This window comes from Somniosus microcephalus, unplaced genomic scaffold, assembly GCF_052327205.1.
Source record: "Somniosus microcephalus isolate GS21.2 unplaced genomic scaffold, FLI_Smic_1.0 unresolved_chr9, whole genome shotgun sequence".
Taxonomy (NCBI): domain Eukaryota; kingdom Metazoa; phylum Chordata; class Chondrichthyes; order Squaliformes; family Somniosidae; genus Somniosus; species Somniosus microcephalus.
This window is the reverse complement of record NW_028225187.1, coordinates 22,531,293-22,555,235: the sequence shown is the minus strand read 5'-3', so window position 1 is coordinate 22,555,235 and position 23,943 is coordinate 22,531,293. Positions and strand designations below refer to the sequence as shown.

The window sequence follows — 23,943 nt, the reverse complement described above, 5'->3', positions numbered from 1 at the left end:
CTCGAGGGGCCGAATGGCCTACTCCTGCTCCTATCTTCTATGTATCTCTCCTTTTTCTAATTTAAAGCCCTCGATTAGATCGCACCTCCATCTATTATATTCAAGCCAAGTTTTTGCAACCTGTTCTCAAAACTTACTTTTTTTACCCCCAATATCAATCTAGTGAATCTCTTCTGCATCCTCTCCAAGGCCTTGCTATACCTCCGAAAGACTGGCACCCAAAATTCTTCATAATGGCCCAGAAATTCGGGTCTCCACGGGTGAGTACGCACGGGGTACTCACCCGTAGGCCCAATGGAAGAGCCGGTTTCCAGCATGCACTGCGCATGCGCGGGAAACCGGCACTTCCGTTCCCCTGAAAGAAGGGGCTGACAGGTCGAACACGTGCGCAGGAGAGGCAGCGCGTGCGCATCGAACTTACGTTTGTTTTCCAGGTTTCTCGGGGAAGGTAAAGCTCCAGAAGTTACACATGTAAGAAGCAGTCGCAGGGCCTGCTTTTAACAAGGTAAGTGGTGAATTAAATAAAATTAAAACATTTTTCCCACAGGTTTATTATTTTTAAATACTTTAAAGAAAGGTAAGTTTATTTTTAGCCCTGTTAGAAAATGTAATTAATATTTTCAAAAATTTAAATTACTGTTTAAAATAGTTATTTTATGTAATTTATAATTTATTTTAAAAATGTGATTTTTAAAAAATTTATTTGAGGTTTTAGTTATGTTTTGGGGCTTATAGTATTTATAGGTTTGACACGTCTTCCTGTCAAACTTATGAATGAAGCATTCCCTGCTCCGATTGGCTCTCCATGGCCCACGTGATCCCAGGGGACGCTTCGAACTAACTGCGCCCCTGGGATACGCGAGCACTGCGCGCCGGCAGTTGGAGGAGGCCCAGGATCGGAATCCCACACGGGCCCACAGCTCAACGGCCAGCGCGCTAGGTAACTGCAGGTCGGGGGCTCGCACCCGCGGGAAGCCCCCGACCCGAATTTCTGGGCCAATTAATACTGTAGCTGAGACACCGCCAGTGGTTTATAAAAGTTTAGCATAACTTCCTTGCATTTGTACTCTGCAAAATATCCCGATTTAAAAAGCCAAATGATCCCATATCAACGCCTCCTTCCACCTTCAAAGACTGCAGTACGTGAACCCTTAGACCTTCTGTTCCTGAACCCCTTTGTAAAAATCTACCATTTAGTTTATATTAAATCTCCTCAGTCTTCCTCCCAAAGTGCATGAATTCACCCTTTTCTTCCTGACACCTCATCTGCCACGAGTCTGCCAATTTCCACAGTCTGCTACTGTTCTACTCGCGGCCCGTTTCCAATGTCCACCCACATTGAATTGCAGTATGCAGACGAGGCTTGCGTCTGCGCTCGTGCGGAGGTCGAATTCCAAACCATCGTCAACACCTTCACCGAAGTGTACGAGAGCATGGGCCTTACACTAAACATCTGTAAGACAAAGGTCCTCTACCAACCTGCCCCCGCCACACAGTACGGCCCCCCGATTATCAAAATCCACGACAAGGCCTTGGACAACGTGGACCAGTTTCCATACCTCGGGAGCCTACTGTCAACAAGGGCAGATGTTGATGGCGAAGTCCAACACCACCTTCAGTGTGCCAGTGCAGCATTCGGTCGCCTGAGGAAGAGAGTGTTTGAAGACCAGGACCTCAAACCCGGCACTAAGCTCATGGTCTACAGAGCAGCAATGATACCTGCCCTGCTGTATGCCTCAGGGACATGGAGCATGTACAGCGGGCACCTCAAAGCACTGGAGAGGTACCATCAACGTTGCCTCCGCAAGATCCTGCAAATCCATTGGCAGGATAGGCGCACCAACATCAGTGTTCTTGCTCAGGCCAACATCCCCAGCATTCAAGCTTTGACCACGCTCGATTAGCTCCGATGGACGGGTCACATCGTCCGCATGCCCGATACGAGACTCCTGAAACAAGCGCTCTACTCGGAGCTCCGGCACGGCAAGAGAGCCCCAGGTGGGCAGAGGAAATGCTTCAAGGACACCCTCAAAGACTCCTTGAAAAAGTGTAACGTTCCCCACCGACACCTGGGAATCCCTTGCCCAAGACCAGAGTGCAAAGTGGAGGAGAAGCATCCGGGAAGGCGCCGAACACCTCGAGTCTCTTTGCCGGGAGCAAGCGCAGGCAGCGCAAGGAACGCACGTCAACCCAAGAACCCCAAACACCCACCCCTTCAACAACCGTCTGCCCCACCTGTGACAGAGACTGTAGATCCCGCATTGGACTCATCAGTCACCTGCGAACTCATTTTCATTGTGGAAGCAAGTCATCCTCGGTTCCGAGGGACTGCCTAAGAAGAAGAAGACATCTCTAAAAAATACAAACAAATCAGTAAATCTCACTCACTTGTCACGCGTATTGGCAGAGCGTTACTGGATGTGAACTGAATCCACTTTCCAGACACCTGAATTTGATATCCGCAGGTATATCTTCCTTCGGCATTCAGAGTAATATTGTTCAACAAATAAGTAAATGAACGCTGGTTTGTCGAGACCTCCTGGACTGTGAGGGAAGTGGACCCTTTTAGCACTTTGAATCGACCCCCTGCATAACCCTCCGGGGCTGTGCAATTGATTTGGAGTGAATTTCCTCTCACGTGTATGGGATAATCTGGATTCTGAGAGATAGTGGGCCGGATCACAGGATCTGCAATGAGATGACATAGTAATGTTACTTTCGCCAGTATCTCTAATAATGGTGCTGAATATCAATCTCCTTGCAAGGTAACTATTCCCCAAGTGTAACGATCGCTGGTGCGATCGCCATCAGCTTCAATTGCAATCTGCAAACTTTAATAGCAGAGCACTTGGAAAACAGTGACAGGATCGGACAAACTTACATTGGTTTACAAAAGGTAAATCGTGCTTGACTAATCTACTGGGATTTTTTGAGGATGTAACTGGTAGAATAGATAAGGGAGAACCAGTGGAGGTGGTGTATTTGGACTTTCAGAAGGCTTTCGATAAGGACCCGCATAAGAGGTTAGCGTGTAAATTAAGGCACATGGGATTGGGGGCAAGGTACTGACTTGGATAGAGAACTGGTTGGCAGAGAGAAAGCAAAGAGTTGGAATAAACGGTTCTTTTTCCGAGTGGCAGGCAGTGACTAGTGGGGTACTGCAGCGATCGGTCCTAGGACCCCAGCTATTCACAATATATATTCTTGATCTAGATGAGGGAACTAGATGTAAAATCTCCAGGTTTGCAGACGACACAAAGCTGGGTGGGTGTGTGTGCTGTGAGGAGGATGCCGAGAAACTCCAGGAAGATTTGGACAGGTTGGGTGATTGGGCAGAAGCATGGCAGATGTAGTATAATGTGGATAAATGTGAGGTTATACACTTTGGTGGCAAAAACAGGAAGGCAGATTATTATCTGAATGGCAATAGATTGGGAGAAGGGGAAGTGCGACGAGACCTGGGTGTCCTTGTGCACCAGTCACTGAAGGTAAGCATGCAGGTGCAGCAGGTGGTTAAGAAGGCAAATGGTATGTTGGCCTTTATAGCGAGAGGATTCGAGTACAGGAGCAAGGATGTCTTCCTGCAGTTGTACAGGGCCTTGGTGAGACCACACCTGGAGTATTGTGTGCAGTTTTGGTCACCTTATCTGGGGAAGGATGTTCTTGCCATGGAGGGAGTGCAACGAAGATTCACCAGACTGATACCTGGGATGGCAGGAATGACGTATGAGGAGAGATTGGGTCGATTGGGCTTATACTCGCTGGAGTTTAGAAGAATGAGAGGGAACCTCATTGAACCTTATAAAGTTCTAACAGGACTAGACAGACTAGATGCAGGAAGGGTGTTCCCGATGGCGGGGGAGTCCAGAACCAGGGGTCACAGTCTAAGGATAAGGGGTAAGCCATTTAGGACAGAGATGAGGAGGAATTTCTTCACCCAGAGTGTGGTGAACCTGTGGATTTCTCTAACGCAGAAGGCAGTTGAGGCCAATTCGTTACATATATTCAAGAAGGAGTTAGATATATTTCATTAGGCTAAAGGGATCAAGGGATATGTGGAGAAAGCAGGGACAGGGTACTGAATTTGGATGATCAGCCATGATCTCATTGAATGGCGGAACAGGCTCGACGGGCCGAATGGCCTACTCCTGCTCCTATCTTCTATGTTTCTATGGTTCTATCACTGGCTCAGGTATATGAGATGGAGAATAGTGCTGAATAGATGTATGCAGTGGGGTCATATGAACATATGAACAGGAGAAATTGTTCTTTCTTGATGCTCCTTAACTCAACCGAACAGATTCGAGCGTATCGTCCCTCTGCAGAAATGTAATATTAAAACATCTGAATAATGAGTCAGTCTTAAACATAGAAACATAGAAGATAGGAGCAGGAGTAGGCCATTCGGCCCCTCGAGCCTGCTCCGCCATTCAATGCGATCATGGCTGATGTTCCAAATTCAGTACCCGGTCCCTGCTTTCTCCCCATATCCCTTGATCCCTTTAGCCTTAAGAAATATATCCAACTCCTTCTTGAATATATTTAATGAATTGGCCTCTACTGCCTTATGTGGTAGAGAATTCCACAGGTTCACCACTCTCTGGGTGAAGAAATTCCTCCTCATTTCTGTCCTAAATGGCTTACCCCTTATCCTTAGTCTGTGACCCCTGGTTCTGGACTCCCCCGCCATCGGGAACATCCTTCCTGCATCTAGTCTGTCCAGTCCTGTCAGAATTTTATAAGTTTCAATTAGATCCCCTCTCATTCTTCTAAACTCCAGCAAGTATAATCCCATTCGATCCAATCTCTCCTCATACGTCATTCCTGCCATCCCAGGTATCAGCCTGGTGAATCTTCACTGAACTCCCTCCATGGCACGAACATCCTTCCTCAGATAAGGCGACCAAAACTGCACACAATACTCAAGGTGTGGTCTCACCAAGGCCCTGTACAACTGCAGCAAGACATCCTTGCTCCTGTACTCAAATCCTCTCACTACAAAGGCCAACATACCATTAGCCTTCTTAACCGCCTGCTGCACCTGCATGCTTACCTGCAGCGACTGGGGCACAAGGACACCCAGGTCACGTTGCACTTCCCCTTCTCCCAATCTATTGCCATTCAGATAATAATCTGCTTTCCTGTTTTTGACACCAAAGTGGATAACCTCGCATTTATCCACGTTATATTGCATCTGCCATGCTTCTGCCCAATCACCCAACCTGCCCAAATCATCCTGGAGTTTCTCGGCATCCTCCTCACAGCACACACGCCCACCCAGCTTTGTGTCATCTGCAAACTTGGAGATATTACATCTAGTTCCCTTGCCTAGATCATTAATATATATTGTGAATAGCTTGGGTCCAAGATCTTCCTTTAATTGGAGCGATTGTGCACTTACCTGGGTTGCATATCACACCTGCCGCCTCCTGGTTCCCGCAGTTGTGCTCCCCCCATCCATTGAAGGAGCAGGACCACAGATAAGTCTCCGTGCCGCTGCACGCAACATCGTCCATCCAAATACTCCCGGTACCTGCTCCGAAGTGAGCGGAACTGCGCACTGCTACGGCCGACCCGCAGCGCAGCTGATTGCAGACCACCCTGGCATCTGCCATGTCCCAGTTGTCGTCACAAACCATTCCCCATTGGCGATTGTAATTCACCTCCACCGTCCCAGAGCAACGATCAATCGAATTCACCAGTCTCGCACTCCACACTGAAACAACATGCAGGGAACGTTACCTCAGCGCCATGTGGTAACCGCACTGTTGTGGCGAAATAAGATTCATTAAATCCGCACACTAGTCTGCAAATGGTAAAATAGCCAAGCAGTTTATTTAAAACACAAAATTATTCAACAGTACAATACAAACAGACCGCGGAGGTACCTAACGGCTGATCAGGGAGTACAGCTTAGAGTTCCTGCAACTTGTTCCTGGCTGACTCTCCGATTGTCTTCGGTCTCCGGTATTTAAGCTTACAAACCACACTGATTCATACTTTCGCATGACATTTCTTGTTTCACAACACCTTGTTATTTAAACCGTATATTGACGCCTCCTTCTACGCTTGTTCTATTATCAGTGGCTTATGCAAAGAACGGTCTAGATTGTGGTTAAACCGTCAGGTGCCCACCTGATGACTTACCTATTTCCCAACGGCTAGTATCAGTCAAGCGAGTCCTTTTAACCTATTATTGTCAAGTCGCTACCTCTTTTCTGTGTCTCAGCACGTCTCCTTCTGCATTGTCTATCTTTGTCCCTTTTTGTGGTGATGTGCTGAGCTGTGTGCAAAGCCTATATGCTTTTAACTTGCCCTTGTCAGGCAGGAATGCCTTGATGACTTATTCTTACCCATAATGCTGTGCTTCTACTAAGTGGGATTTCTAAATATCCACTTCATGCACTCTGCCCAGGGTTAGCTCCTCCCTGTATTTTGGTTATTGTAGAGCAGTGAAGGGGCCCGTTCTTTCCCGATAGAAAGGACAATTTCATTCACGGTGAGTTTCTGCAAATATTAACCTCAATCTACTTTTTGATGAAGTAACAGGGAGGATTGATGAAGGGAATGCAATGGATGGTGGCTGCATGGATTTTAGGAAGGCATTTGACAAAGTACCATATAGAAGGCTGGCTAACAAAATTGAGGCTCGTGGGATAGGTGGGTCAGTGGCAGCTTGGATAAGGAATTGGCTTAAGGACCTGGGTGTCCTTGTGCTGAAGGTAAGCATGCAGGTGCAGCAGGCGGTTAAGAAGGCAAATGGTTTGTTGGCCTTCGTGGCGAGAGGGTTTGAGTACAGGAACAAGGATGTCTTGCTGCAGTTGTACAGGGCCTTGGTGAGACCACATCTTGAGTATTGTGTGCAGTTTTGGTCGCCTTATCTGAGGAAGGATGGTCTTGCCATGGAAGGAGTTCAGCAAAGATTCACCAGGCTGATACCTGGGGTGGCAGGAATGACGTATGAGGAGAGATTGGGTAAATTGGGCTTATACTCGCTGGAGTTTAGAAGAATGACAGGGGATTTCATTGAAACTTATAAACTTCTGACATGACTGGACAGACTAGATGCAGGAAGGATGTTCCCGATGGTCGGGGAGTCCAGAACCAGGGGTCGCAGTCTAAGGATAAGGGGTAAGTCATTTAGGACAGAGATGAGGAGGAATTTCTTCACCCAGAGAGTGGTGAACCTGTGGAATTCTCTACCAAAGATTGCAGAAGAGGCCAATTCATTAAATGTATTCAAGAAGGAGTTGGATATATATCTTAAGGCTAAAGGGATCAAGGGCTATGGGGAGAAAGCAGGGACAGGGTACTGAATTTGGATGATCAGCCATGATCTCATTAAATGGCGGAGCGGGCTCGAGGGGCCGAATGGCCTACTCCTGCTCCTACCTTCTATGTTTCTATGTTTATATGTTCCAAGGGCAATTGGGGATGGCCAACAAATGGCCTTGCCAGCGATTCACACAACCGGTGAATACATTTTTAAACAGTTTATTGAAGACAAATTGAGTTAATTATCTGTAAGGTGCTATGATTTTAGTTACCCTTGTTAATGGAACATACAAAGCACTGGAGAGGTACCACCAACGCTGCCTCTGCAAGATCCTGCAAATCCATTGGCAGGATAGGTGCACCAATGTCAGTGTTCTCGCTCAGGCCATCATCCCCAGCATCGAAGCTCTGACCACGCTCGATCAGCACCAATGGACGGGTCACATTGTCGGCATGCCCGATACGAGACTCCCGAAACAAGCGCTCTACTCGGAGCTCCAACACGGCAAGAGAGCCCCAGGTGGGCAGAGGAAATGCTTCAAGGGCACCCTCAAAGCCTCCTTGAAACCGTGTAACATCCCCACCGACACCTGGGACTCCCTGGCCCAAGACCAGAGCACAAAGTGGAGGAGAAGCATCCGGGAGGGCGCCGAACACCTCGAGTCTCTTCGCCGGGAGCAAGTGGAAGCCAAGCGCAGGCATCGCAAGGAGCGCACGTCAACCCAAGCACCCCAGCCACCCGCCACCTTCAACCACCGTCTGCCCCACCTGTGACAGAGACTGTAGGTCCCGCATTGGACTCATCAGTCACCTGCGAACTCACTTTTAATGTGGAAGCAAGTCATCCTCGGTTCCGAGGGACTGCCACAGAAAACGATACAAATGATAAAATAGTTGGCCCTTCGTTTGGTGAATTGTGTCCTTACCTGTTTCACAGGTCACCCCTGCATCTTCCCCGTGACCACAGTTATGATTCCCCCATCCACCGAAGGCGCAGGTCCACAGAGAAGACTCATTTCCACTGCAAGCAACATTATCCATCCAAATTTTCCCGGTACCTTGTCCGAAGTGAGCCGCTGTGTGTGCTGTAATGGGAGGCCCACAGCCCAGCTGGCTGCAAATAACCTTGGCATCGGCTAATCCCCATCCATCGTCGCACACCGTCCCCCATTGTCCTAAGTACTGAACCTCCACTCTCCCCGAACAAACATTGGCCCCATTCTTCAGTCTCAAACTCGGCGCTGAAACAACATGGAAGAAACGTTACTTCTAACACACGTCATGACATTGTTTTGAGAATAGTATGGCCTTACTGTTTTCTCCATTGCTATTGGTTGTGATGGAGCACTGAAGGACCACAAGCTGAGATTAAAAGGGCAATTTATCTTAGTTATTAGTCCTGAATTAGAAGTATATCGCCGATTCTTCATCGTCGCTGGGTCAAAATCCTGGAACTCCCTCCCTAACAGCACTGTGGGAGTATCTTCACCACACGGACTGCAGCGGTTCATGAAGGCGGCTCACCACCACCTTCTCGAGGGCAACTAGGGATGGGCAATAAATGCTGGCCTTGCCAGCGATGCCCACATCACATAAACAAATTAAAATGAACAGCTTTTCTGACTGCACTTACTAAGGAATAGGTTTGTCAATGTGATCACAGAATCACAGAATCCCCACAGTGCAGATAGAGGCCATTTCGGCCCATCGAGCCTGCACCGACACATATCTCACCCTATCCCCGTAACCCCACGTATTTAATCCGCTAACACTAAGGGTCAATTTTATCATAGCCAAATCAACCTAACCCGCACATCTTTGGACTGTGGGAGGAAACCGGAGCACCCGGAGAAAACCCAAGCAGGCACGGGGAGAATGTGGAAACTCCACACAGACAGTCGCCCGAGGCCGGATTTGAACCCGGGTCCCTGGCGCTGTGAGGCAACAGTGCTAACCACTATGCCACCGTGCCTCCCTATGCTGGCAAAGTCCGCCGCTTTGCCAATCTAGACCAGAGCAAATCGAACAACCTTCGACAATGCTCAAACTTTGCTTGTTAAAAGCTGTAATTACCTGCTCTGGATTCAGGTAGCTGCAGGTGTTGGAAAACCTGCTCTGGGGCCCGAGCACCGCAACGTATATAAGAGGTGTCAAAGAGGCAAAGCGGAAGAAGAAAGATTCTTCAACTCGAATAAACTTTTCCCAACAGAAAGAGATCACTCCACTCGCGTGGATCTCATTGAAAAGGGGATCACATTGAAACTTATAAAATTCTGACAGGACTGGACAGACTAGATGCAGGAAGGCTGTTTCTGATGGCGGGCGAGTCCAGAACCAGGGGTCACAGTCTAAGGGTAAGGGGTAAGCCATTTAGGACAGAGATGAGGAGGAATTTCTTCACCCAGAGAGTGGTGAACCTGTGGAATTCTCTACCACAGAAGGCAGTAGAGGCCAATTCATTAAATATATTCAAGAAGGAGTTGGATATATTTCTTAAGGCTAAAGGGATCAAGGGGTATGTGGAGAAAGCAGGGACCGGGTACTGAAATTGAATGATCAGCCATGATCGCATTGAATGGCGGAGCAGGCTCGAGGGGCCGAATGGCCTACTCCTGCTCCTATCTTCTATGTTTCTATGTTTCTATGTAAAGGTCCACCTTAAAATTCGGCAACATATCTCTTTATAAACGAACGAGGAAAGAAAGAATTGCATTTATCTAGCGCATTTCACGACCACCGGACGTCCCCAAAGCGCTTTACAGCCAATGAAGTACTTTTTGAAGTGTGGTCACTGTCATAATGTAGGAAACGCTTGCAGTCATTTTTCTGCACAGCAAGCTCCCGCAGACAGCATTGTGATAATCACCAGACATCTGTTTTTATTATGATGATTGAGGGATTAATATTGGCCAGGACACCGGGGTTAACTCTCCTTCTATTCTTCGAAATAGTCCAGGGGGTCACCTTGTTAAGGCAGATGGGGCCTGCGTTTGTAGTTTTATCTGAAAGATAGCACCTCCAACACTGCAGCACCTCCTCAGTACTGCACTGGAGTGACCGCCCAGACTCAAGTACCAAAAGATATAAATATACCTCCGACAGTGCAGCGCTCCCTCAGTACTGGCACCGGGGAGTGTGGGCCTGGATTATGGAGCTCGAGTCCTAGAGTATATACATCTACCTCCGACAGTGCAGTGCTCCCTCAGTACTGGCACCGGGGAGTGTGGGCCTGGATTATGGGGCTCGAGTCCTAGAGTATATACATCTACCTCCGACAGTGCAGCGCTCCCTCAGTACTGGCACCGGGGAGTGTGGGCCTGGATTATGGGGCTCGAGTCCTAGAGTATATACATCTACCTCCGACAGTGCAGCGCTCCCTCAGTACTGGCACCGGGGAGTGTGGGCCTGGATTATGGGGCTCAATTCCTAGAGTATATACATCTACCTCCGACAGTGCAGTGCTCCCTCAGTACTGGCACCGGGGAGTGTGGACCTGGATTATGGGGCTCGAGTCCTAGAGTATATACATCTACCTCCGACAGTTCAGCGCTCCCTCAGTACTGGCACCGGGGAGCATGGGCCTGGATGATGGAGCTCGAGTCCTGGAGCATATACATCTACCTCCGACAGTGCAGCACTCCCTCAGTACTGGCACCGGGGAGTGCGGGCCTGGATTATGGGGCTCGAGTCCCTGAGTTTATCCACCAACCTCCGACAGTGCAGCGCTCCCTCAGTACTATCACCGGGGAGTGTGGGCCTGGATTATGGGGCTCGAGTCCTAGAGTATATACATCTACCTCCGACAGTGCAGCGCTCCCTCAGTACTGGCACCGGGGAGTGTGGGCCTGGATTATGGGGCTCGAGTCCTCGAGTATATACATCTAATCCGACAGTGCAGCGCTCCCTCAGTACTGGCACCGGGGAATATGGGCCTGGATTATGGGGCTCGAGTCCTAGAGTATTTCCATCTACCTCCGACAGTGCAGCGCTCCCTCAGTACTGGCACCGGGCAGTGTGGGCCTGGATTATGGGGCTCGAGTCCTAGAGCATATACATCTACCTCCGAAAGTGCAGCGCTCCCTCAATACTGGCACCGGGGATTGTGGGCCTGGATTATGGGGCTCGAGTCCTAGAGTATATAAGTCTACCTCCGACAGTGCAACACTCCCTCAGTACTGGCACCGGGGAGTGTGGGCCTGGATTATGGGGCTCAAGTCCTAGAGTATATATATCTGCCTCCGACAGTGCAGCGCTCCCTCAGTACTGGCACTGGGGAGTGTGGGCCTGGATTATGGGGCTCGAGTCCTAGAGTATATACATCTACCTCTGACAGTGCAGTGCTCCCTCAGTACTGGCACCGGGGAGTGTGGGCCTGGATTATGGGGCTCGAGTCCTAGAGTATATATATCTACCTCCGACAGTGCAGCGCTCCCTCAGTACTGGCACCGGGGAGTGTGGGCCTGGAATATGGGGCTCGAGTCCTGGAGTATATACATCTACCTCCGACAGTGCAGCGCTCCCTCAGTACTGGCACCGGGGAGTGTGGGCCTGGATTATGTGGCTCAATTCCTAGAGTATATATATCTACCTCCGACAGTGCAGCGCTCCCTCAGTACTGGCACCGGGGAGTGTGGGCCTGGATTATGGGGCTCAATTCCTAGAGTATATACATCTACCTCCGACAGTGCAGCGCTACCTCAGTACTGGCACCGGGGAGTGTGGGCCTGGATGATGGAGCCCGAGTCCTGGAGTATATACATCTACCTCCGACAGTGCAGCGCTCCCTCAGTACTGGCACCGGGGAGTGTGGGCCTGGATTATGGGGCTCGAGTCCTTGAGTTTATCCACCTACCTCCGACAGTGCAGCGCTCCCTCAGTACTAGCACCGGGGAGTGTGGGCCTGGATTATGGGGCTCGAGTCCTAGAGTATATACATCTACCTCCGACAGTGCAGCGTTACCTCAGTACTGGCACTGGGGAGTGTGGGCCTGCATTATGGGGCCCAAGTCCTGGAGTATATACATCTACCTCCGACAGTGCAGCTCTCCCTCAGTACTGGCACCGGGGAGTGTGGGCCTGGATTATGGGGCTCGAGTCCTAGAGTATATACATCTACCTCCGACAGTGCAATGCTCCCTCAGTACTGGCATCGGGGAGTGTGGGCCTGGATTATGGAGCTCGAGTCCTAGAGTATATACATCTAACTCCGACAGTGCAGCGCTCCCTCAGTACTGGCACCGGGGAGTGTGGGCCTGGATTATGGGGCTCGAGTCCAAGAGTATATACATCTACCTCTGACAGTGCAGTGCTCCCTCAGTACTGGCACTGGGGAGTGTGGGCCTGGATTATGGGGCTCGAGTCCTAGAGTATATACATCTACCTCTGACAGTGCAGTGCTCCCTCAGTACTGGCACCGGGGAGTGTGGGCCTGGATTATGGGGCTCGAGTCCTAGAGTATATATATCTACCTCCGACAGTGCAGCGCTCCCTCAGTACTGGCACCGGGGAGTGTGGGCCTGGATTATGGGGCTCGAGTCCTAGAGTATATACATCTACCTCCGACAGTGCAGCGCTCCCTCAGTACTGGCACCGGGGAGTGTGGGCCTGGATTATGGGGCTCAATTCCTAGAGTATATATATCTACCTCCGACAGTGCAGCGCTCCCTCAGCACTGGCACCGGGGAGTGTGGGCCTGGATTATGGGGCTCAATTCATAGAGTATATACATCTACCTCCGACAGTGCAGCGCTACCTCAGTACTGGCACCGGGGAGTGTGGGCCTGGATGATGGAGCCCGAGTCCTGGAGTATATACATCTACCTCCGACAGTGCAGCGCTCCCTCAGTACTGGCACCGGGGAGTGTGGGCCTGGATTATGGGGCTCGAGTCCTTGAGTTTATCCAACTACCTCCGACAGTGCAGCGCTCCCTCAGTACTAGCACCGGGGAGTGTGGGCCTGGATTATGGGGCTCGAGTCCTAGAGTATATACATCTACCTCCGACAGTGCAGCTTTACCTCAGTACTGGCACTGGGGAGTGTGGGCCTGCATTATGGGGCCCAAGTCCTGGAGTATATACATCTACCTCCGACAGTGCAGCGCTCCCTCAGTACTGGCACCGGGGAGTGTGGGCCTGGATTATGGGGCTCGAGTCCTAGAGTATATACATCTACCTCCGACAGTGCAATGCTCCCTCAGTACTGGCGTCGGGGAGTGTGGGCCTGGATTATGGAGCTCGAGTCCTAGAGTATATACATCTAACTCCGACAGTGCAGCGCTCCCTCAGTACTGGCACCGGGGAGTGTGGGCCTGGATTATGGGGCTCGAGTCCTAGAGTATATACATCTAACTCCGACAGTGCAGCGCTCCCTCAGTACTGGCACCGGGGAGTGTGGGCCTGGATTATGGGGCTCGAGTCCAAGAGTATATACATCTAATCCGACAGTGCAGCGCTCCCTCAGTACTGGCACCGAGGAATGTGGGCCTGGATTATGGGGCTCGAGTCCTAGAGTATATACATCTACCTCCGACAGTGCAGCGCTCCCTCAATACTGGCACCGGGCAGTGTGGGCCTGGATTATGGGGCTCGAGTCCTAGAGCATATACATCTACCTCCGAAAGTGCAGCGCTCCCTCAGTACTGGCACCGGGGATTGTGGGCCTGGATTATGGGGCTCGAGTCCTAGAGTATATAAGTCTACCTCCGACAGTGCAGCGCTCCCTCAGTACTGGCATGGGGGAGTGTGGCCCTGGATTATTGGGCTCGGGTCCTAGAGTATGTACACCTACCTCCGACAGTGTAGCACTCCCTCAGTACCGGCACCGGGGAGTGTGGGCCTGGATTATGGGGCTCAAGTCCGAGAGTATATCCATCTACCTCCGACAGTGCAGCGCTCCCTCAGTACTGGCAGCGGGGAGTGTGGGTCTGGATTATGGGGCTCGAGTCCTAGAGTATATACATCTACCTCCGGCAGTGCAGCGCTCCCTCAGTACCGGCACCGGGGAGTGTGGGCCTGGATTATGGAGCTCGAGTCCTAGAGTATATACATCTACCTCCGACAGTGCAGCACTCCCTCAGTACTGGCACCGGGGAGTGTGGGCCTGGATTATGGGGCTCGAGTCCTAGAGTATATACATCTACCTCCAACAGTGCAGCGCTCCCTTAGTACTGGCACTGGGGAGTGTGGGCCTGGATTATGGGGCTCGAGTCCTAGAGTATATACATCCACCTCCAACAGTGCAGCGCTCCCTCAGTACTGGCACCGGGGAGTGTGGGCCTGGATTATGGGGCTCGAGTCCCAGAGTATATACATCTACCTCCGACAGTGCAGCGCTCCCTCAGTACTGGCACCGGGGAGTGTGGGCCTGGATTATGGGGCTCGAGTCCTTGGGTATATACATCTACCTCCGACAGCGCAGCACTCCCTCGGTACTGGCACCGGGGAGTGTGGGCCTGGATTATGGGGCTCGAGTCCTAGAGTATATGCATCTCCCTCCGACAGTGCAGCGCTCCCTCAGTACTGGCACCGGGGAGTTTGGGCCTGGATTATGGGGCTCGAGTCCTTGAGTATATACATCTACCTCCGACAGTGCAGCGCTCCCTCAGTACTGGCACCGGGGAGTTTGGGCCTGGATTATGGGGCTCGAGTCCTAGAGTATATACATCTACCTCCGACAGTGCAGCCCTCCCTCAGTACTGGCACCGGGGAGTGTGGGCCTGGATTATGGGGCTCGAGTCCTAGAGTATATACATCTACCTCCGACGGTGCAGCACTCCCTCAGTACTGGCACCGGGGAGTGTCGACCTGGATTATGGGGTTGAGTCCTAGAGTATATAAATCTACCTCCGACAGTGCAACGCTCCCTCATTACTAGCACCGGGGAGTGTGGGCCTGGATTATGGGGCTCGAGTCCAAGAGTATATACATCTACCTCCGACAGTGCAGCACTCCCTCAGTACTGGCACCGGGGAGTGCGGGCCTGGATTATGGGGCTCGAGTCCTTGAGTTTATCCACCTACCTCCGACAGTGCAGCGCTCCCTCAGTACTAGCACCGGGGAGTGTGGGCCTGGATTATGGGGCTCGAGTCCTAGAGTATATACATCTACCTCCGACAGTGCAGCGCTCCCTCAGTACTGGCACCGGGGAGTGTGGGCCTGGATTATGGGGCTCGAGTCCTAGAGTATATACATCGAATCCGACAGTGCAGTGCTCCCTCAGTACTGGCACCGGGGAATGTGGGCCTGGGTTATGGGGCTCGAGTCCTAGAGTATATACATCTACCTCCGACAGTGCAGCGCTCCCTCAGTACTGGCACCGGGCAGTGTGGGCCTGGATTATGGGGCTCGAGTCCTAGAGCATATACATCTACCTCCGAAAGTGCAGCGCTCCCTCTGTACTGGCACCGGGGATTGTGGGCCTGGATTATGGGTCTCGAGTCCGAGAGTATATAAGTCTACCTCCGACAGGTCAACACTCCCTCAGTACTGGCACCGGGGAGTGTGGGCTTGGATTATGGGGCTCAAGTCCTAGAGTATATATATCTGCCTCCGACAGTGCAGCGCTCCCTCAGTACTGGCACTGGGGAGTGTGGGCCTGCATTATGGGGCTCGAGTCCCAGAGTTTATACATCTACCTCCGACAGTGCAGCGCTCCCTCAGTACTGGCACTGGGGAGTGTGGGCCTGGATTATGGGGCTCGAGTCCGAGAATATATACATCTACCTCCGACAGTGAAGCGCTCCCTCAGTACTGGCACCGGGGAGTGTGGGCCTAGATTATGGTGCTCGAGTCCTAGAGTATATACATCTAATCCGACAGTGCAGCGCTCCCTCAGTACTGGCACCGGGGAGTGTGGGCCTGGATTATGGGGCTCGAGTCCTAGAGTATATACATCTAATCCGACAGTGCAGCGCTCCCTCAGTACTGGCACCGGGGAATGTGGGCCTGGATTATGGTGCTCGAGTCCTAGAGTATATACATCTACCTCCGACAGTGCAGCGCTCCCTCAGTACTGGCACCGGGCAGTGTGGGCCTGGATTATGGGGCTCGAGTCCTAGAGTATATACATCTACCTCCGACAGTGCAGCGCTCCCTTAGTACTGGCACCGGGGAGCATGGGCCTGGATTATGGGGCTCGAGTCCTAGAGTATATACATCCACCTCCAACAGTGCAGCGCTCCCTCAGTACTGGCACCGGGGAGTGTGGGCCTGGATTATGGGGCTCGAGTCCCAGAGTATATACATCTACCTCCGACAGTGCAGCGCTCCCTCAGTACTGGCACTGGGGAGTGTGGGCCTGGATTATGGGGCTCGAGTCCTTGGGTATATACATCTACCTCCGACAGCGCAGCACTCCCTCGGTACTGGCACCGGGGAGTGTGGGCCTGGATTATGGGGCTCGAGTCCTAGAGTATATGCATCTCCCTCCGACAGTGCAGCGCTCCCTCAGTACTGGCACCGGGGAGTTTGGGCCTGGATTATGGGGCTCGAGTCCTTGAGTATATACATCTACCTCCGACAGTGCAGCGCTCCCTCAGTACTGGCACCGGGGAGTTTGGGCCTGGATTATGGGGCTCGAGTCCTAGAGTATATACATCTACCTCCGACAGTGCAGCCCTCCCTCAGTACTGGCACCGGGGAGTGTGGGCCTGGATTATGGGGCTCGAGTCCTAGAGTATATACATCTACCTCCGACGGTGCAGCACTCCCTCAGTACTGGCACCGGGGAGTGTCGACCTGGATTATGGGGTTGAGTCCTAGAGTATATAAATCTACCTCCGACAGTGCAACGCTCCCTCATTACTAGCACCGGGGAGTGTGGGCCTGGATTATGGGGCTCGAGTCCTAGAGTATATACATCTACCTCCGACAGTGCAGCACTCCCTCAGTACTGGCACCGGGGAGTGCGGGCCTGGATTATGGGGCTCGAGTCCTTGAGTTTATCCACCTTCCTCCGACAGTGCAGCGCTCCCTCAGTACTAGCACCGGGGAGTGTGGGCCTGGATTATGGGGCTCGAGTCCTAGAGTATATACATCTACCTCCGACAGTGCAGCGCTCCCTCAGTACTGGCACCGGGGAGTGTGGGCCTGGATTATGTGGCTCGAGTCCTAGAGTATATACATCTAATCCGACAGTGCAGTTCTCCCTCAGTACTGGCACCGGGGAATGTGGGCCTGCGTTATGCGGCTCGAGTCCTAGAGTATATACATCTACCTCCGACAGTGCAGCGCTCCCTCAGTACTGGCACCGGGAAGTGTGGGCCTGGATTATGGGGCTCGAGTCCTAGAGCATATACATCTACCTCCGAAAGTGCAGCGCTCCCTCTGTACTGGCACCGGGGATTGTGGGCCTGGATTATGGGTCTCGAGTCCGAGAGTATATAAGTCTACCTCCGACAGTGCAACACTCCCTCAGTACTGGCACCGGGGAGTGTGGGCCTGGATTATGGGGCTCAAGTCCTAGAGTATATATATCTGCCTCCGACAGTGCAGCGCTCCCTCAGTACTGGCACTGGGGAGTGTGGGCCTGCATTACGGGGCTCGAGTCCCAGAGTTTATACATCTACCTCCGACAGTGCAGCGCTCCCTCAGTACTGGCACTGGGGAGTGTGGGCCTGGATTATGGGGCTCGAGTCCGAGAGTATATACATCTACCTCCGACAGTGCAGCGCTCCCTCAGTACTGGCACCGGGGAGTGTGGGCCTAGATTATGGTGCTCGAGTCCTAGAGTATATACATCTACCTCCGACAGTGCAATGCTCCCTCAGTACTGGCACTGGGGAGTCTGGGCCTGGATTATGGAGCTCGAGTCCGAGAGTATATACATCTACCTCCGACAGTGCAGCGCTCCCTCAGTACTGGCACCGGGGAGTGTGGGCCTGGATTATGGGGCTCGAGTCCTAGAGTATATACATCTAATCCGACAGTGCAGCGCTCCCTCAGTACTGGCACCGGGGAATGTGGGCCTGGATTATGGGGCTCGAGTCCTAGAGTATATACATCTACCTCCGACAGTGCAGCGCTCCCTCAATACTGGCACCGGGCAGTGTGGGCCTGGATTATGGGGCTCGAGTCCTAGAGCATATACATCTACCTCCGAAAGTGCAGCGCTCCCTCAGTACTGGCACCGGGGATTGTGGGCCTGGATTATGGGGCTCGAGTCCTAGAGTATATAAGTCTACCTCCGACAGTGCAGCGCTCCCTCAGTACTGGCACGGGGGAGTGTGGCCCTGGATTATTGGGCTCGGGTCCTAGAGTATGTACACCTACCTCCGACAGTGTAGCGCTCCCTCAGTACCGGCACCGGGGAGTGTGGGCCTGGATTATGGGGCTCAAGTCCGAGAGTATATCCATCTACCTCCGACAGTGCAGCGCTCCCTCAGTACTGGCAGCGGGGAGTGTGGGTCTGGATTATGGGGCTCGAGTCCTAGAGTATATACATCTACCTCCGGCAGTGCAGCGCTCCCTCAGTACCGGCACCGGGGAGTGTGGGCCTGGATTATGGAGCTCGAGTCCTAGAGTATATACATCTACCTCCGACAGTGCAGCACTCCCTCAGTACTGGCACCGGGGAGTGTGGGCCTGGATTATGGGGCTCGAGTCCTAGAGTATATACATCTACCTCCAACAGTGCAGCGCTCCCATAGTACTGGCACTGGGGAGTGTGGGCCTGGATTATGGGGCTCGAGTCCTAGAGTATATACATCCACCTCCAACAGTGCAGCGCTCCCTCAGTACTGGCACCGGGGAGTGTGGGCCTGGATTATGGGGCTCGAGTCCCAGAGTATATACATCTACCTCCGACAGTGCAGCGCTCCCTCAGTACTGGCACCGGGGAGTGTGGGCCTGGATTATGGGGCTCGAGTCCTTGGGTATATACATCTACCTCCGACAGCGCAGCACTCCCTCGGTACTGGCACCGGGGAGTGTGGGCCTGGATTATGGGGCTCGAGTCCTAGAGTATATGCATCTCCCTCCGACAGTGCAGCGCTCCCTCAGTACTGGCACCGGGGAGTTTGGGCCTGGATTATGGGGCTCGAGTCCTTGAGTATATACATCTACCTCCGACAGTGCAGCGCTCCCTCAGTACTGGCACCGGGGAGTTTGGGCCTGGATTATGGGGCTCGAGTCCTAGAGTATATACATCTACCTCCGACCGTGCAGCCCTCCCTCAGTACTGGCACCGGGGAGTGTGGGCCTGGATTATGGGGCTCGAGTCCTAGAGTATATACATCTACCTCCGACGGTGCAGCACTCCCTCAGTACTGGCACCGGGGAGTGTCGACCTGGATTATGGGGTTGAGTCCTAGAGTATATAAATCTACCTCCGACAGTGCAACGCTCCCTCATTACTAGCACCGGGGAGTGTGGGCCTGGATTATGGGGCTCGAGTCCAAGAGTATATACATCTACCTCCGACAGTGCAGCACTCCCTCAGTACTGGCACCGGGGAGTGCGGGCCTGGATTATGGGGCTCGAGTCCTTGAGTTTATCCACCTACCTCCGACAGTGCAGCGCTCCCTCAGTACTAGCACCGGGGAGTGTGGGCCTGGATTATGGGGCTCGAGTCCTAGAGTATATACATCTACCTCCGACAGTGCAGCGCTCCCTCAGTACTGGCACCGGGGAGTGTGGGCCTGGATTATGGGGCTCGAGTCCTAGAGTATATACATCGAATCCGACAGTGCAGTGCTCCCTCAGTACTGGCACCGGGGAATGTGGGCCTGGGTTATGGGGCTCGAGTCCTAGAGTATATACATCTACCTCCGACAGTGCAGCGCTCCCTCAGTACTGGCACCGGGCAGTGTGGGCCTGGATTATGGGGCTCGAGTCCTAGAGCATATACATCTACCTCCGAAAGTGCAGCGCTCCCTCTGTACTGGCACCGGGGATTGTGGGCCTGGATTATGGGTCTCGAGTCCGAGAGTATATAAGTCTACCTCCGACAGGTCAACACTCCCTCAGTACTGGCACCGGGGAGTGTGGGCCTGGATTATGGGGCTCAAGTCCTAGAGTATATATATCTGCCTCCGACAGTGCAGCGCTCCCTCAGTACTGGCACTGGGGAGTGTGGGCCTGCATTATGGGGCTCGAGTCCCAGAGTTTATACATCTACCTCCGACAGTGCAGCGCTCCCTCAGTACTGGCACTGGGGAGTGTGGGCCTGGATTATGGGGCTCGAGTCCGAGAATATATACATCTACCTCCGACAGTGAAGCGCTCCCTCAGTACTGGCACCGGGGAGTGTGGGCCTAGATTATGGTGCTCGAGTCCTAGAGTATATACATCTAATCCGACAGTGCAGCGCTCCCTCAGTACTGGCACCGGGGAGTGTGGGCCTGGATTATGGGGCTCGAGTCCTAGAGTATATACATCTAATCCGACAGTGCAGCGCTCCCTCAGTACTGGCACCGGGGAATGTGGGCCTGGATTATGGGGCTCGAGTCCTAGAGTATATACATCTACCTCCGACAGTGCAGCGCTCCCTCAGTACTGGCACCGGGCAGTGTGGGCCTGGATTATGGGGCTCGAGTCCTTGGGTATATACATCTACCTCCGACAGCGCAGCACTCCCTCGGTACTGGCACCGGGGAGTGTGGGCCTGGATTATGGGGCTCGAGTCCTAGAGTATATGCATCTCCCTCCGACAGTGCAGCGCTCCCTCAGTACTGGCACCGGGGAGTTTGGGCCTGGATTATGGGGCTCGAGTCCTTGAGTATATACATCTACCTCCGACAGTGCAGCGCTCCCTCAGTACTGGCACCGGGGAGTTTGGGCCTGGATTATGGGGCTCGAGTCCTAGAGTATATACATCTACCTCCGACAGTGCAGCCCTCCCTCAGTAATGGCACCGGGGAGTGTGGGCCTGGATTATGGGGCTCGAGTCCTAGAGTATATACATCTACCTCCGACGGTGCAGCACTCCCTCAGTACTGGCACCGGGGAGTGTCGACCTGGATTATGGGGTTGAGTCCTAGAGTATATAAATCTACCTCCGACAGTGCAACGCTCCCTCATTACTAGCACCGGGGAGTGTGGGCCTGGATTATGGGGCTCGAGTCCTAGAGTATATACATCTACCTCCGACAGTGCAGCACTCCCTCAGTACTGGCACCGGGGAGTGCGGGCCTGGATTATGGGGCTCGAGTCCTTGAGTTTATCCACCTTCCTCCGACAGTGCAGCGCTCCCTCAGTACTAGCACCGGGGAGTGTGGGCCTGGATTATGGGGCTCGAGTCCTAGAGTATATACATCTACCTCCGACAGTGCAGCGCTCCCTCAGTACTGGCACCGGGGAGTGTGGGCCTGGATTATGTGGCTCGAGTCCTAGAGTATATACATCTAATCCGACAGTGCAGTTCTCCCTCAGTACTGGCACCGGGGAATGTGGGCCTGCGTTATGCGGCTCGAGTCCTAGAGTATATACATCTACCTCCGACAGTGCAGCGCTCCCTCAGTACTGGCACCGGGCAGTGTGGGCCTGGATTATGGGGCTCGAGTCCTAGAGCATATACATCTACCTCCGAAAGTGCAGCGCTCCCTCTGTACTGGCACCGGGGATTGTGGGCCTGGATTATGGGTCTCGAGTCCGAGAGTATATAAGTCTACCTCCGACAGTGCAACACTCCCTCAGTACTGGCACCGGGGAGTGTGGGCCTGGATTATGGGGCTCAAGTCCTAGAGTATATATATCTGCCTCCGACAGTGCAGCGCTCCCTCAGTACTGGCACTGGGGAGTGTGGGCCTGCATTACGGGGCTCGAGTCCCAGAGTTTATACATCTACCTCCGACAGTGCAGCGCTCCCTCAGTACTGGCACTGGGGAGTGTGGGCCTGGATTATGGGGCTCGAGTCCGAGAGTATATACATCTACCTCCGACAGTGCAGCGCTCCCTCAGTACTGGCACCGGGGAGTGTGGGCCTAGATTATGGTGCTCGAGTCCTAGAGTATATACATCTACCTCCGACAGTGCAATGCTCCCTCAGTACTGGCACTGGGGAGTCTGGGCCTGGATTATGGAGCTCGAGTCCGAGAGTATATACATCTACCTCCGACAGTGCAGCGCTCCCTCAGTACTGGCACCGGGGAGTGTGGGCCTGGATTATGGGGCTCGAGTCCTAGAGTATATACATCTAATCCGACAGTGCAGCACTCCCTCAGTACTGGCACCGGGGAATGTGGGCCTGGATTATGGGGCTCGAGTCCTAGAGTATATACATCTACCTCCGACAGTGCAGCGCTCCCTCAGTACTGGCACCGGGCAGTGTGGGCCTGGATTATGGGGCTCGAGTCCTAGAGTATATACATCTACCTCCGACAGTGCAGCGCTCCCTCAGTACTGGCACCGGGGAATGTGGGCCTGGATTATGGGGCTCGAGTCCTAGAGTATATACATCTACCTCCGACAGTGCAGCGCTCCCTCAGTACTGGCACCGGGGAGTGTGGGCCTGGATTATGGGGCTCGAGTCCTAGAGCATATACATCTACCTCCGAAAGTGCAGCGCTCCCTCAGTACTGGCACCGGGGATTGTGGGCCTGGATTATGGGGCTCGTGTCCTAGAGTATATAAGTCTACCTCCGACAGTGCAACACTCCCTCAGTACTGGCACCGGGGAGTGTGGGCCTGGATTATGGGGCTCAAGTCCTAGAGTATATATATCGGCCTCCGACAGTGCAGCGCTCCCTCAGTACTGGCACTGGGGAGTGTGGGCCTGGATTATGGGGCTCGAGTCCCAGAGTATATACATCTACCTCCGACAGTGCAGTGCTCCCTCAGTACTGGCACCGGGGAGTGCGGGCCTGGATTATGGGGCTCGAGTCCTTGAGTTTATCCACCTACCTCCGACAGTGCAGCGCTCCCTCAGTACTAGCACCGCGAAGTTTGGGCCTGGATTATGGGGCTCGAGTCCGAGAGTATATACATCTACCTCCGACAGTGCAATGCTCCCTCAGTACTGGCACCGGGGAGTGTGAGCCTGGATTATGGAACTCGAGTCCTAGAGTATATACATCTACCTCCGACAGTGCAGCGCTCCCTAAGTACTGGTACCGGGGAGTGTGGGCCTGGATTATGGGGCTCGAGTCCAAGAGTATATCCATCTAATCCGACAGTGCAGCGCTCCCTCAGTACTGGCACCGGGGAATGTGGGCCTGGATTATGGGGCTCGAGTCCTAGAGTATATACATCTACCTCCGACAGTGCAGCGCTCCCTCAATACTGGCACCGGGCAGTGTGGGCCTGGATTATGGGGCTCGAGTCCTAGAGCATATACATCTACCTCCGAAAGTGCAGCGCTCCCTCAGTACTGGCACCGGGGATTGTGGGCCTGGATTATGGGGCTCGAGTCCTAGAGTATATAAGTCTACCTCCGACAGTGCAACACTCCCTCAGTACTGGCACCGGGGAGTGTGGGCCTGGATTATGGGGCTCAAGTCCTAGAGTATATACATCTGCCTCCGACAGTGCAGCGCTCCCTCAGTACTGGCACCGGGGAGTGTGGGCCTGGATTACGGGGCTCGAGTCCTAGAGTATATACATCTACCTCCAACAGTGCAGCGCTCCCTCAATACTGGCACCGGGGAGTGTGGGCCTGCATTATGGGGCTCGAGTCCTAGAGTATATACATCTACCTCCGACAGTGCAGCGTTACCTCAGTACTGGCACCGGGGA

General features: G+C 53.0%; 1 protein-coding gene across 1 annotated transcript in view; it reads right to left on the bottom strand.

Annotated features, from left to right (window-relative positions):
* LOC147084915 (uncharacterized) overlaps positions 1–23,943 on the bottom strand; it is a 91,961-nt gene that overhangs the window by 45,892 nt on the left and 22,126 nt on the right. The window contains exons 6-7 of the mRNA XM_085979370.1: positions 8,202–8,509; positions 5,402–5,716 (exon numbers count right to left, since the gene is read on the bottom strand). Of these exons, the coding sequence (XP_085835496.1) occupies positions 5,402–5,716; positions 8,202–8,509 (623 nt within the window). The remainder of the gene's footprint in view (positions 1–5,401; positions 5,717–8,201; positions 8,510–23,943) is intronic.